The sequence below is a fragment of the Triturus cristatus genome, chromosome 10, assembly GCF_964204655.1.
Source record: "Triturus cristatus chromosome 10, aTriCri1.1, whole genome shotgun sequence".
Lineage (NCBI taxonomy): Eukaryota > Metazoa > Chordata > Amphibia > Caudata > Salamandridae > Triturus > Triturus cristatus.
In genome coordinates, this window is record NC_140593.1 from 343920950 (window position 1) to 343937378 (window position 16429).

The following is a 16429-nucleotide window of genomic DNA, read 5'->3' on the forward strand; positions in this document are numbered from 1 at the left end:
TATCAGTTTAAATCAGGCATTTCTTGAGACCTTTGAGGCCCTTTCTAGGATGTTTTCCCAGTCAGACATGGGTATTGGAGCCCCCAAGTGCCTTCAGCGTTTCTAGGGGTTGGAGCAATTGTAGCTTTAATGGTACCCGTTGACTGCACAATGTATTGCCATGTTTTGTGGGGTTGGCATTCCGACATACCAATGTTCCAGTGTTTGTAGACTGCCATGGTTACTACCCTATGGAATAAAAAGCGGCCCTGCGGGAGTTTGAACGGCGAACGGAAGTCTTCAAATGGGAGGAGCTCATCGGTGTGGAATAGAGCCCTCACTTTGTTGCTCCCGCTGCCAACCATTCAGCTATAACCTCCCAGCTCCAGCCATGGGGCAATGCTGTCAGCATCGTTATGGGCATTTCAGGGGAATATGGAATCCATGTTCATGTTTTTTGTAGGCCATAGATCCAACAACGTTGCATAACCTTGAATTCCTTAGAATGGGCACCTGTCTGTATAGTCAGGATCCTGCCTAAGTTTTAATCTCTACTATGACTAAATCTCTCTTCGCCACATTAACAAGCCAGGCCAAAAAGATCCAGTTCTGTACCGCTCTACATGAGCTCACACCATATAGTGTTTATAGTCAAAACATCTGAGCCTCTCAACTTGGCCAGCAACTTTCTCTCTAGCATCTATTAAGGTTTGCTGTAGATCAGGGCATACAAGTCTGCGCTTCTCCACCTCTCTCAGCTCTTGTTCTACCTCCATGACTTCCCGCATCAATGTGCCCCTGATTCCCACCAACTCTGCTATGCATTTCCCCATGATCACCGCCTTAAAGGCATCCCATTCTATCAGGGGAGAAGAGTTGGTTCCGGAGTCATCCCTAAAATATTGTCTGATGTGTTCCCCAATTACCCCCCAATACAATGGGTCCTCCAATGTTTCGGGTTTAAGTCGCCACGTGGGGATGCATGGTTTGGGGCACTCCCATTGCAGTTGTAACAACACAAGGTTGTGGTCTGATATTGTTTGTGCTAAGTATTCTACTCCGTATACTAGAGCATGAATATCAGGGGTACAGAGGAACATGTCCAGTTTTATGTGGAGGTCATATAAGCTTGAGAAAAAAGAGAAATCTCTCACTGGTGGGTGTAGCTGGCGCCATGTGTCCACCAGCCCCCATTTGGTCTGCCAGTCTGAAAAAATCTGGCCTGACCTGGGCTCAGGGGAATCCCTTAGTGGGGAATGTGAACTATCAGCTATGGCGTCTGCTACGCAGTTAAAGTACCCACCTAGGATTATGGACTGGACCATGTAGGGGTCTAAAGGGCCTGCCAATGTAGCCAAGAACCTTCCTTTGTCCACATTTGGAGCATATATATTAACCAGTGCTATGTTCCGTCCTTCTAGGTGGCCGGCTACTACTAAATATCCTCCTTCCAGGTCTATCAAGGGAGGTAAAAACATTACAGAATGTAAGCAAAAAATGGAAGGTTGCTCAAGCTAACTGCAACTCCCCAATCTGAGGACCACCCTTCTAAGTACCCCACGGCTAGTGGACTGGAAATCCTAAACTGGACCGCAGCCCCCATTACAGGCCTAATAGGAAATAACAAGTGATATAGTAAATTCCATTCATCATTTCCTCTCCCCATACATAGCAACACAATGCTCCTAAAATGTGCAGGTTGGAAACAGCTAATAAGTAAAGAATTAGATAGGAATAAGGAACAAAATTACCAATTACAAGGATAATTCACTGTTTCTCAGGGTCTGGGCAGGGTGCAACCTGGAATACTATGAGAAGAGGTAACACTTCTCAAAGGAGAGAACTATAAGCTTAGCCAATGCTTTTTTAAGAGAGGTCAAAGTAGGTCCAAACAGATATATATATGCAAAGTAGTTTGTGTACAATGGGCAAGAAGGTACAACCTACAACAGAAGAAAAAGCAAACAATAAAGAAAATGTATTGATGCACCGACTGAGTCTTAAATGCTTATGTCCAATATATCCTTTATTCTGTTCAAAGCTAATGAGCCCCTTGAAGATACAGACTCAAACCCAGTTTATTCATAATACCTCTCCAAAGGAAGCTTGGAAGGGAATGAAGCAGACCCACTCCCAAGCTACTCAAATTGTCTCCAACGAGACTGATCTCATGGAACCTCTACCAGGGAAAAGAGAAGAGGATTACACACTATTGATTCGGCAGTTATTTCACCCCAGACAGTAAGTCAAAAATAAAGCACACCAGAGCAGAAAAGGAAGAAGTAAGGAACCCTTTTATCAAATATGTGGATTACTTCCCTAACATGGCGGAAAGTGTTCCTTCACTGATCCTACTGAAAGTAGAAAAATGTAGGTGCTAGAATGAAATTAATGCTTCCAAGATGCTGGGTGATGAGTCAAAAAGATGAGTTCTTCCTCAATAAGATAAAACTATGCATAAGCAAAGTAAGGAAGAGGAGATATATGCCCTGACTAGCAGATTCAAATACTTCTCTTAACAAAGGCCGATGAAAATTGTGTTTCAAAACTAGAAAACTAAGAAATTAAGGACAGTGCATATATATAGTGGGCACCAGCAGGCAAATCCAAAAGAAAAGCAAAGATTTGGATTACAGGTCCCAAAGCACTTTACTGAACCAAAAGCAAAATACACCATCTTTGTTATTACTATTCACTGTTTTGTTTACTTTGTATATCTTTATCGGCATTTATAATTTTCATTACATTTTTGGTAAATAATAATAAAAAGTTAATGAATTAAATATTATTTTTGAACTTTGAATTTTTCAGCAAACCATGTAACCTCGACTTCTCCTTTATTCTGCTATGCCCTCAGCTGCTTTCCCATACTTCCTAAGACTGTTCCTTCGTCCTTACCCTGATGCATTACCTTGAGTGAAAACAGTGATTTGATTTTATATACAATTGTCTTTGGATCTATATTCATTTCTCTGGTTCGTGCCTCTATTGATCAATCCACAGAGCCCTTAATCAGTTTCTTACTCTAAACGTGTATTGCCCCGCCGCCCAATACAGGATGCAGAAGTCATCTTTGTAAATTTAGGACTTGCATATTTTATCCAGTCAGTGCAAATTTGAACACAACATGCACCATGTAGATATAGGAGCTGCCATGAATCCTCCTATATGTTCTCCTTATGGACAGCTATTGCGATCAAGGCGCTGAAAATCAAAGGCATTCTGTAATGGTCAGGGACGCTGGATTAAAGTTCCCAACAGTATAAATCAGCAAATACACCAAATGGCACATTTTACTGCGTGTTTTTGTATGAATTAACAATGGATTAACAGCTGTGAATTCTGTAAATATTGACGAATTGGTTTCAGCTTTCTGGCGTCACTAGTAACAATCTAAAGAAATGGTTTCCATGTTTATAATTGGTTTTGTGCTCTCTATAATAGTTGGATTTTGTTTAATGAACCATATTCTATTGTTACTTTAATTAGGTGCCCATTAAATGGATGGCTTTAGAATCTATTCTACATCGGATTTATACCCACCAAAGTGATGTCTGGAGTTATGGTAAGTCAACTATAACAGGTTTGCAGTTTTCAAATATATTCTTAGAATGACTTTCGGAAACACTTACAATGTATATGTCCTCAGGGTATCTAAATTCCTAAAAAAACACTTGCCCAACATGTTGCATTCCACAGTAGGTCTATTTTGGAATGCCAGTCCATTCCCGGCAACCTATTATGAGTTGCTGAAAAATCCTGAGAATAGGAATTGCAGGAAATGTAATACCTTAAATTAATTAACCGAATATTTAAAGTTAAGCAGACTTTAGGACTTTTAGAACTTTTCATTTAAGAATGCCATTATATGAACTTACCTGCTGGCAAAGAGAAGTTATGTATATGAAAATGAACTTGTTTAAGTGCAGGTACATAATACTTTTTCATGGTGCACGGTTTCATTTGTCCTAGATTTGGTGTTTTTTGGCAGCAACCTCTTCACCTAATTCCAGAAGTAGTCCTGCAGGTTTCTAACCCCTCTAACCTTAATCTTATCTTAATCGATTTAGGTAACAGGTTCATGGTGTTTTGCAGTTTTCTGTAAATTCTGTGTTTTTTCCGAAATACTGTTCACTGTCAAAACACTCCCAATTAAATATCAGGGTAATAATACATTCCCTTACCTAAAGCTGCAATGCACTTATTCCTCAAATTACAGTAGTCGTGTTATGTTTGTTTCCTAGGTGGGATATATCATGGAAGACTTTTGTAAATACCCACAAAGTTATGACAAAGCTTCCTGACTTTTGGGGGGGGGGGGGGGGGGGCGTTGCTTGCAGGCTGATCATAATACCGCTCCATGCAGTCAGTCACGATCCGACCTAATCATGGCTCACATCGAAGCGAAGAATCTGCAGGTTGGACCGCTGAGGTCCTGACTGATAGCTGAGTTGGTGGTTGCGTGCTTTGGTGGTGTTGGGCGCCCACGCGGCTGCTGGATCAGGGAGAGAGGCTTTCGCTGAGTGGAGGACGTGGGTGCACAGTGCGGGTCAAGGCAGAGGGTGTGGCCCGTAGGGAGATGGGCTCGCTCCATGGAGACTGGGGGTATACCCGGTGTTCAGGCTGTTTCGATTGTTGTTATTATTAATATTTTTTCTGTTCTGCATACCTGCCGCGCACCTCGCTTGTTGCCCACATCACCTGGGAGTACCTCATTAAAGCATCATGAGTGACTGAATGATAGACTGCTCCGCAGGCCAGCTTCATGTGGTTTCGTAGAACGTGAATGGCCTACTTGATAAGATTAAATGGGAGGCAGTTCTGAAAAATGCTAGGAGCCCACTTCCTTGGTAACAAGGTCCCATGCCTGGCCAGGTTTGATTACACTCACGTTTTCTACTCTGTTCATGATGGGATCCAGGGGTACAAGCATTCTGATCAAAAATATTGTTCCGTTCCAGCATATTAGAGGGGTGTGGGTGGACCAGCAGGGTCTATACACAGCTGTCACAGGACTGCTATATGAGGAATCTCTCACATTTCTCTGTGTCTACGCCCCTCCCCCCTCAGCCAGTCTTTTGTGGCCCTGATAACAACACTATGGGGTGAACTCCCCGGGGGGCTCACGGTGTTGGAGTGTGACTGGAAAGGCACCATGGACCACTCTGTGGACCCTTGGGCATCTGCATGGAACACCCCCAGGGCCTGCGAAAACCCACCTGTCTTCTTTTACATCTACAGTTGTCTTTCCTGCCTTGACTATGTTTTTTGTCCCACAGTCCTACCTACATAGAGTCTCAGATGCCATTGTCCTGGCGCGGATACTTTTTGATCACTCACCTGTGGCCATTCGACTCCGAGTGGGCCGTCGGCACCTGGCTTTCTGTTGGCGCCTTTCACCTTGGAATCTACAAATCCCATTATGTTGATTACACAAAGAACGCTGTTGAGGAATATTTTGGCTCAGTAACATCTCAAGCGACGGTGTGGAAGGCTTTGAAACCCAAACTTCAAGGGCAAGTATTAGCTATTCTACAGGGGAGCGGCAGCGTCGGTCAGAAGACTTAGTAAATCTTGAATCTCGAATGGCAGACCTGGAAACAGGGAGTTATGAGGCTGATGGGCAGATGGCTCCTAGACAGCTGGGTCTCCCACAGCAAAAATACCAGCAGACACTACTGGGAGAGAGCCAACAATCCTGGCAGGAGTCCCCGAGCTGCATATATCAATGTGGAGACAAATCGAGTAAAATGGTACATAGACTATGCCAGGTTGCTCATTACTTGGCCTCTAGTCCTATCGTCCCTGACCCATCTGGCACGTTCCTGACCGATCCCAGGGTGATAGCTGGCAGTTTTGCTGCCGATTTTGTAAATGTATACGCTCGAATGGTCTTGTTATGGGAGCAGATTGTGGACTTTGTACATGTCCTTCCCCTTAAGATCATCTCGTCTGTAGTCCATGGCTCACTGGAGGGTGCACTCATCAGGAAGGAGCTTTCATCGGCCCTGGCAGGGCTGCGTCCTGGGAAAGCCCCAGGGCCCAATGGGTTCCCTTACAAATTATTTAAAGCCTACATGCCTAAACTCCAGGAACACATGCTGGGGGTGATCCTTTCTACAGTGAATAGAGCAGATCTGTCCAGCGAGTGGATGAGCACTCCTCATATTGCCCGATCTCCCTCTTAAATGTATAGGTGACATTTTTGGTAAAAGCACTAGCGATTAGGCTAGTATGCCTAATCCCTGACCTGATACATCCTGACCAGACAGGATTTATGCCTCGCTGGGCTACCCGACATAACATTCAGAGATCATATAACGCGCTGGCACTAGCTGACAGATTGGAAGGACTGGCAGCAGTTCTCCTAGCTAATATTGATAAAGCATTTGACTCCGTGAGCTGGGAGTACTTGTTCATCCTCCTTCGACACCTGAACTTCGGTCTTCGTTTCTTTCCTATCTTAAGCTGTTATACACCGATTTGATGGTGACAGTGCGGGTGGCCGGTGCTAGATCAGACTTCTTTCGAATACAGCAGGGGAAGTGGCAGGGCTGGTCCCTGTCTCCTCTGCTGTTTGCTCTTGCCATGGAGCCTCTGGTGGTGTGAATGAGGATGGAAGCTCAGGTACAAGTTTTCGAATTGGGAGAAGGACTCTTGATAAAACTGCATTATATGCTGATGATGTTCTCTTCTTTCTAACCAGATGACTTGGGCCCCGTATCAATGCAAATTATGCATATTTGTGGGGAAACTTGAGGCCTTTGCATTAACATCTCTAAGTCTACTGTGTTCTTGGATGGTAATCATCCGCAGGACTTCGGTTGGGCATCAGTTGGGTTCAAGTATCTGGGTGTCTTTGTGTCCTCCAATGTGGCATTGACGTGGACTCGTAATTTGGAGCCTGTATTGACTCATCTCAGGGAGGATTTTCGGGTCTGGTTGGTTTTGCCTTTGTCCCTGACTGGTAGATTTGCCATTTTCAAAATGGTGTAATTGTCCTGGTTTCTATACCAACTTTAGAATTTCCCATATGATATTCCTCAGCACTGGTTCCTCAAATTCAATTCTATTCTCATAACCATTCTCTGGGATGGCAGGACGCCTTGCATTACCCTCAGCAAATGTTTTCAATCCGCTTTTTGTTGGGGGTATCGCCAAGGCAGATATCGAATCATATTATCGTGTGTCACATTTGCTGATCATCAATGACTTGTGGTACGACCTCCAGGGCAATCCCGCTCATGCCTCTGAGAAGTGCGCGATGGGGAACACCCCTCTTATCTCATATCTATATGATGGGGCGGTGGTTATCTTCCTCCAGTGACTTGAGTGGTCCTGAATCAGTGGCGATATTCTCCTCAACAGATGGGATGGTGGAGGAGACTGACAGAGCGAAGGCTGCTTTGGTGGAGCTGCCTGCTATCGCATGTGACTGTGCTGGAGAGCTTTCGGAAATGAAATCTAAAAGGGATCTCTACTCTGGGTAATGTTATGAGCGTAATGGTCCTCAAGTCCTTTCAGACCCTACAGGTACCAACTCCATTGTTTTCAGTTCCATCAATACCTTCAACTCCACCATGCACTGACCCCTTACATTGCGGCCTTGTCTGACCTCCCAGAATTTAATCCATTGGAAGGCAAACTTATTATGGGTGATATGGGTGACCACAAGATTGCGAAGATATACCAGATGCTTATTTCCAACCATCCTGATACCTTTAGTACTCTCCGGGGGGCAAGGGATGCAGATGTTCGAGTTCTAGAGAATGAGGACTGGGGGCACCTTCGAGAGGCGGGCATTGCAGTCAGACATAGATTCATTGAGCTTAAATGCCTCCAGAGGATGTATTTCACACGCCATTGATTATTGCAGATGTGGGTGATTGCCTTCCCTACATGTCTTAGATGTAGCGTAGAGGATGGAACATTTTTACATATGGTTTGGGGCTGCCCTGAGTTGATCCAGTTCTGTGTCAGCGTGACAACTTGCCTGGGCGGGGTCCAGTCCCAGTTGGTTCTGATAGAACCAAAACTTAATCTCTTTCATATCACTGACACCCTGGGCAGTAATAGATATAAACTATCGCTGTTGTTTCTAGTTCTGACTCTGGCAAAACGAGATATAGCATGAAGGCCACAAACTCCCCTGTTCCGGGCAGTGTGGAAAAAGGAGATGGACCAAAGTATGGGCTTGGAGGTGGTGATTAACAAAGCTTGTGGTTGTCCATAGAAACAGCCAAGGTGTGGCGAATGTGGGCAGATTATCGGGGCATTGAATTAGAACCTGTCCATTCTGTGCATCAAATGGTCCATGATGAAGTTCGAACATTCATGGGTTAAGAGAGGGTTGGAGGCGAGCGCAACAAGTGATCTAATATTTGGACTTGTTATATGTCTTATTGCTAGAATATAGGTGGGAGTGAGGCAGGACTGAACATGCAGGTATTTGCTTTTTTATTTATGCCTTTTTTCCTTATGGGTTTTACTGTATGTTGGCCTTCTGGGCCAAGTACACAATTTAAAATTCAAACTCAATACAAAAACTGCCTGACTTTTTCCCTCAGCTAAATTCATTCAGATCATACTGACCGTCCACTAGGCTGGAGGTTTTTGACAGGTCTTTGTCTCCACCTTCCTCTTGATGGACTGTACACCATATTGATAGATTTTGTCTTGCCTGTCTGGAATCACGTTCACTAAGGTGTTTCTGGCAGTGCAGCTGAAGCACATGGGGACAAATGGTGATTTTCCCTGCTCAGGTCTGCACACATTGCACCTCTAAAAAGGTGGAGAACTGTGAGTTTCAGTAGGCAGGAGTCCCAGGGATTTAAGGCATGGCATACGATCAACCAAACTCTAATTGAGCTCCTATATGGAAACATGAATTACTGCAATGTGTATGTTGATTTGCTTTCTAAATAACCAGAAAACCTTGATGTCTCCTCCTAGGATTTACATTTTACAATAGCTTTTTCAATTATTCACACGCTTCATTGTATGAATTAACCCGTTGAGTGCTCATGATGAGCTCGGCTCGTCATGAGTCACAGTGGAGCTGAGCTCGCCATAACGGCGCGGCCAGCCCACGCGCGATTAATTCCCCGCCTGTGCGGGAGAATTAATCAGTGGGCGGGGTCGTGACGAGCTCAGCTCGTCATGAGCACAGCTCCACTGTGAGTCATGATGAGCTGAGCTCGTCTCGAGCACAGCGGCGCCGCGGCCCCTCCCCACCCCCCGCACCACAGGGGAATTACCCCCGCAGGGAAGGGGTTAAACCAATCATCCACTCTTGGTGCTGTAGAATAGTGCAATTGTAGAACAGCATATGTGGGAGACAGCCCCAATTATAAATATCCAAGTGTTTAGATTTCCCTAAACTGCAGACTATTGGGTTCAAAATAGATTTCCAAAGGGAGGTCCATGTTATGGCTCTCTTGACCCAAAAGGCCCTTCTTGCTATATTTATATTTAAGGTGTCAAGCAGTAGATGAGAGCCAAATCTCAAATTACACTTAAGTGTCTATTTTGAGAAATCGAGCCATGCCCATAAAATTTCCTCTGCTTCACGCAGGTTATCTTAAACAATATTACATAATGGATTGGGACATAGAAAAGCTGGCATGGATGACCCTATACGTGGCCAAACTTTTTCCCATTTAGGACAGTCACACCTGCCATTTCCTCAATGCAATCTAGACAATGGATATGGTTTCTAAGATGCCCTAAGTATACTGAATAATATATTGATTGTGATAATTGTACATAGAGAAGAAAAAAATGGAAAGGTTCAATGAAGAACAGGTGGTTCTAGGATTTTCACAGTAGGACAGCCAATGATGCATACTCTGTACTGGTGGCTGTCCTGTGGTGAATGTCTGCCTTTCTACAAAATGTTTGCCCTGCCTCCAGCGGGACTACCTTCCTCTCTTAACCCACTGTGCACTTTAAAAAAAAAATGTTTACCACGCTTGCTTTGAAATCTCAGCTGTTTTTGTGGAGGAGTAATGTCCTACAAGTGAAGGCTGAATTTGGCAGGCATTGAACCAGATGTTTAGCATCCCTGTCCTCCCTTTTTAGTTCTTGCCTACGCAGAGCACATGCGCTGCACAGGAAGGAGACCTTTAGCAATCGCTTCTCCTTTTCAGCCAAAAACGTGCACGCTTTGCATTGCCTTCAATGGCAACACGTGCACGTTTGGCGATTCCCTTGCGGGAGCAAGCTTTGACAGATGGTTCCTGCTCGCTCCCGCAGGGGAAACATGCGCAGGCCCTCTCTCCCCTCCCCCTGCTGCCTCTCGTCAAACTTTTTTTTTTCTTTTTACCTTGAGCGCGAGGCACGTGCGCGCTTGTTTATCTGTGCAGTTGCTGTCCGGCCCAATAAATAGTCTTAATAAATCTTTTTCACTAATCGGATTTTTTTTCAAATTTGTATTTGTTTCGTGCACCATTTTTTTGTCCCAAGTTAATCGATCATTTTTTTAAATTTAAAGATCAGATTTTCTTTTTCACTCAGGAAAATATTTTGACCCTATATTGTTGGGTGTAATACGTAGTTTGCTGTGAAGCAATGTTGTCTCCAAATCCGTCCTTTTCACGTTTTGTTAAATTAAGTTCTCCCAGCATTAGGTAGCCCTGGATGTCAGTCACCGAGGGGGAACAGGTCTATGACGAAAGAATGAGCTTTCACTGCTCCTGTGCCGTGTAGTGGCAGCAGAGACATTTAAGTCGATACTCTGGGGGAAAAGAGTATTTACAAACACATAGGTGCCTCTGGGAGGACAACGGCAAAAGGAAAAGTCAACGACAAGCGAAACATGTGTCTGACCCTCCCCAGCCGTGCTGGCCATTCCGGGTAACCTGGCAGTTGTCTGGTCGTTGGATTTCCACACAGTCCTGTCCAGCCTGGGCGGGTGCGTGATAGGGAAGTTAAACCTCCAAGTGTTTCCCTACATTGTTCCGCGGAGCGGGCGAGGGCTGGGGGCATGAGGGACCAAGGGGGTCAGTTGCTTTTGTCATGCTGCTGACTCCGTCGCAGATGGATTGCCCTGCTTTCATATATCAGCATGCCACCCCTAGAGGCGCGCTTTGTCCCAGAGAACATTCCTGCCCATTCTTCCAGAACCCAACATGAGGCCTGGATCGCACAACACATATGGAGCCGGGGGAGGGTCAGGGGCCAGGGACGAAGACCCTCTTTTGTGTTGCTCAAACAGTGGGGAAGGAAAAGTGACATATCCCTCTGGAGCCGGTCCAGTTTTCATGCTGTCGCTTTTTCGTTTTTATTTATTTGTAACACTCATAAAATTGTATGCTTGGCAATAATATGGAAGTGAGGCGTGAGTTTGAGTATATCACGGGCAGCAGCGGTGAAAGCTTCATTCTCCTGCGCGCGCACACAGTAATGGCAATAGCATTGGAAGCATTGCTCATGCACACAAAACAAGTCGATCAAAGACAGCTACAGTGCAAACACCTCTTTGCCCCCACACACCCGAGAACACTTACAGCACAGCTAGCAGCAGTAGAGCAAGCTTCACAGCCACTGATACACACCGTACAACTAAGGCAGCAGTAAAGGTGTTGCAAAGCTTCACTCTCTAACACAGAGTCAGTACAGCACAAGTAACTGCAGTGCAATCACTCAACTGCACTTCAATCACCCCTCCCCAACATACAAGAGAGCGTGCAGCAAAGATAGCAGTGCAAGCATCACTCACACAGAGGTCACTCGCACACAAAACAAGTCAATCATAAGAAGCTGCGGTGCAAGCACTCCCTCGCCCCCTCCTCCTTCACAAGCATAAACACAGGGAAACAAGTGCAGTGTAGATGAAAGAAGCTGCGGACATTTTCATCACACTGAGATATACACACAGAACAAGTATATCACAAGCGGGTGCAGTGCAAGCATCCTCTCATCCTCCCCTTAAACACAGGAGGAAAGGTGCAGTACAGCTAGCATCAGCTGTGGAAGCTTCCCTCACAATGAGATACAACACTGAGCCGCAGGGACTTTGCAAGTTTCACTCTCATACTTCCAAGCACTCACACACAGAGCAAGTATATCACAAGCAGGTGCAGTGCAAGCATGCTGTCATCCTCCCTCCTCAAACATAAACACTAGAGAACAAGTGTAGTACAGGTAGCAGCAGCTATGGACGCTTTCCTCACAGTGAGATACAACAGCGAGCAAGCTTCACTCTCACACGTTGCAGCTTCACTCTCACATGCATTGCAAAGCCAGTGGCAATAGTGGACTAGCACATGGAGAAGTAGATCATAAAGCACTGTCAACCAATCACTACCCCCACACGCAGGGAACTAATTACAGCTGCCATCGCATCAGCAATGCAAGCCTTACACATAGGAACATGCTATTTTGGAGCCCATGCTTCCACATCCAAAACAGAAACTGTTAGTCCCACTCTTCGAGGTGCCGCTGGCTGAATTAGCCAGTGCTTGCTGAAGGTGTCACTCCTGATATGGGAATAATTGCTGATACAGGCAAAACACAATCAGCAGAAGCAGGATCTTGACACTCACACACAGAACAGGCCCAACCCTATATATGAGTACTAGACTCCCTCCATCAGAGACACAGTACCATCGATGCTCCAGCAGCCGTGCACGTGACTCACTCAGAACAGCAAGAGCACAGGTGCAAGCAGTGCATGTATCCCGCCCAAAAAACAAGTATTGGCATAGCCAATAGGTCTCGCCTTTGGGACCTTGTAAGTATTTAGTTATGCAGCACAATATCTTTGGTGCAACAACATCAACTGTTGCACGGCTAAACACTTACAAGGTCCCAAAGGCGAGACCTATTGGCTATGCCAATGCTTGTTTTTATGGGAGTGCCCCTCCCTTGCCTCCTCTTCTCCTCTTATTTTTCCACACATGCACCTGCCACTCTATATAGTGAGAAATCATTTTTGGGGTCAATGTTTCTTGGATCTGGTAGACCTAGTGTGCCAAATTCCAAAAGTGATATGGGGGATTCTTGTGGGGGTTCCAATTGCTACAAGTGGTACCTAAACACCAAAGAGTAATTACCCCTGGTGATGTGTCCCTGTAATTCTGGGGCAAAACATTTCTAAAACCTCAATATGCAAATTTTCAAATCTCTCAGAGGCGTATGCGGTGCTTCTTCAGCCCACAGGTAAGCTTTTGATATGGCCAGCATTGGTTGGTAAATTGTCATTTTTCCTTTGGTGGATATATTTGTATGCCAATCAGCACTTATTCTTTTGAAAAGGGCGTGCCCCTTTCCACGTGGACACCCATGCACTGTATGGTTGCGACCGTGAGGGACCCCAAAAGCACACGCAGTTCAGGCTAGCTCCCCACCCACCTGGCACTGGCTCCTCTGTGCTGATAGGGGACCTGGGTTCTTCTATTCACACATTTCTTGATGTTCATCTGAATGATTGAAATTAACAGGGAATAGATTTCCTGTTTTGCCAATCAAAAATGTAATTTTCGGAACAATTAGACAGATGTACTATTATCCTGGTCACAAAAAGCAGTCACAATTTGTGAGCAGTGTTTTTGTGGACCGAAACTTTTCTTCATCATACTTGGTCAGTTGAATAAATGAGGAGCCAAAGTGAATTATTACATCCAAAAGTGATAAAACAGATTAAACTGTACACATTTTACACTCCAGTAAAAAAAGGAACACTTTTTTTTTTTTGCAAATTGAATTATAAGGCCTAATAAGGTCATAGCAAATTTATTTTAGGCTAATACACCACAGGGCTACCTGTGCGCAGATGCCAGACTGAGTCAGATGTATGCCACCTCACTCACCAGTACATGTGCATCCGTGCCTAAAACCATTAATGCATGTGGTACCGATTCGGTGTTTGGAAGGAACGCTCAAAACATGCCCATTCCAAATATTGAACCAGCAGTGTCACAGCCCATTTTAGTAACTGGTCACACCTTACCGACTCTGTAAAATAGGATTTGTACATTACTCTAAACATTGTTGTGGCCACCCACTCCTGAATCGTAGTGAATTCAACCACAAACACATGTTTTACATCTGGTCCATTACACCCAAAGTGATAAAACTGATTAAACTGTACAAATTTTGCACTGCAATCAAAAGTAATTGAACATTTATTTCTTGATTACCAATTGATTTACAAGGCCTAAGGAGGCCATAACAAATTAATTTTAGGTCCATTTGCCAGAGTGCCACCTGTGCGCAGATGCCAGGCTGAGTCAGACGTATGCTACCTTGCTCAGCCTGCACACATGTGCACTCATGCATAACACCATTGATACATTTGGTATTTGGAAGGATCGCTCAGAACATTCCCATTCCAAATATCGAACCAGTTGTGAGCCACAATCCCATTTTAGGAATTGGTAAAACTTTACTGACTCCGAAAAATGGGCTTTGTGCATTACTACAAATATTGTTGAGGTCACCCATGCCTGAATCATAGTGTATTCAACCACAAACAAGTTTCATGCATCTGGCTCATTACACCCAAAGCAATAAAACTGAACTGTAAAAAGTTTACTCTCCAGTCAAAAATAAGGCCTAAGGAGGCCATAGCAGCTTTATTCTAGATCCCTTTCCCACAGTGCTACCTGTGTGTAGATGCCAGGCTGAGTCAGGCGTACTCTACCTCACTCATCTGGCACACGTGCATTCATGCGTAACACCTGCACAGAACATTTTAGCCCAGCTGTGCAGCAGCAGCCCTTATTTTAAAAGGTGGACACTGTCGATTACTGCTCAAAACCATTTTCAACAAGTGCTTACAATGAGTGTGATCCCTTTAGGGAGACTTACAGCAGAGGCTGCAAACCCGGAAGCCCAAAAGCAAGAAATTGGTGAATTGTATGGCTGGGATTCCACTTCCTCACACAGGCATATGCGACAGCTGCCAACTTTGGGTATGCGAGAACCCTGGATCGAGCAATGTCATCAGATTCCTCATTATATCTTCTGGCTCGGGCGCCACGCTCATGGATTTAAGCAGTGCAGCGCTATCCCTTTGGTACATTTGATTATGGGAAAGTTAAATCTCTATGTTTGGGAGAGTTCATTAAAAAAATATTTGTATCCGTTGGAGAATTGCCTCAAGGCACTTTAGGGAGATTTTCTGGGGACCCACAAATGTTCCGAAGTACTGGTTAAAATATTTGTCTTCTCTGCAGACATGTAGCTGTTGATATTGTAGTCATGCAGCAGACACACCAGTGGTCAAAGATATACATTATAAAGCAGGGTAGAGTAGATGAGCCCTGCTAAACTGCCCAGAAGACCGGTTTGTGATCACATACTATGGATCCGAACCACACTTCTGGGTTCCTTCCAGTTGAAAATGTTTCAATACACTGCGGAACCATACAGCTAATTGCAGAAATTACCAGGTCACAAATGAAAACTTGAGGATAGCACGGGTGAAAGTGGTGAAAAAGTCTAGCAAACGCAGCACACTGACAACACCTCAATAAACAATCATTCATAGTCATCAACCACAGCTGTAAGGACAGATTCGGTTGCCATTCCAGGTCCACACCCTGCTTGTGATGCCTCCAACAAACTGCTAGCTGTATTTGTGATTTGGAGTTGTGAGATAACAGACTTATCTTATAGTTTAGATATGAAAGGGCTGACAGAAATGGGGATCAAATTGGGTGGATCGTTCCAGATAGGCAGATGATTGGTCCCTCTATTATATCAGGGACACTAAACCAATCACCTCTATTAGAAAGACCCCTTTTATCTTTTGCAGATTTTAATCTTGCGAGGGCAAGTATCAAGTATCTGGAGGTATTTTTTACAAATCTTAAACTCTTAAAATGTAATCTTATTGATCATTTGCAGTTCACATATCTTGTGTGCATGTGGTTTGCTAACTTGGATGTAATGTCTTACCTTGCATGCTCTTTCTGCTCTTTGCCACAGGTGTAACAGTTTGGGAGTTGATGACTTTTGGCTTAAAACCTTATGATTCAATTCCTGCAAGTGAAATTTCTAATGTTTTGGAAAAAGGAGAACGCCTGCCACAGCCTCCCATCTGCACTATTGATGTTTATATGATCATGGTCAAATGTGAGTATTTGTTGTTTGCCATATGTTTATTTTGCAATTGCTACTAGAGCAGGAAGTTTCATTCGGCTTTACAAAACAACATTTGAGATGCTTGCAACTCTCACAAGGAACACATTACCACAATAAAAGACTTGAAATGTTACAGAAAAGCTATAACGCACATCTATTTGGGTAGCAAACATATAAAGTGGGAAGAAGAATGGGGCACACTACTACAGGAAATGGAATCAAGCATGAAGGTGTGGGGGGCAATAGTGAGGGTAGCAGATGAACATAAAAGTGTAGACAGTGTAGGAGTAGACGGGAAAGCGAATAGCAGAGAGGAAAAGGGGGAATTATGTCATCAAAAAATAAAGGGGCGAGGGCAGTA

General features: G+C 44.4%; 1 protein-coding gene across 1 annotated transcript in view; it reads left to right on the top strand.

Moving 5' to 3' along the window:
• Positions 1-16429, top strand: part of EGFR (epidermal growth factor receptor) — a 569017-nt gene that overhangs the window by 520514 nt on the left and 32074 nt on the right. Inside the window, exons 22-23 of the mRNA XM_085631553.1 lie at positions 3469-3544; positions 15913-16059. Of these exons, the coding sequence (XP_085487679.1) occupies positions 3469-3544; positions 15913-16059 (223 nt within the window). The remainder of the gene's footprint in view (positions 1-3468; positions 3545-15912; positions 16060-16429) is intronic.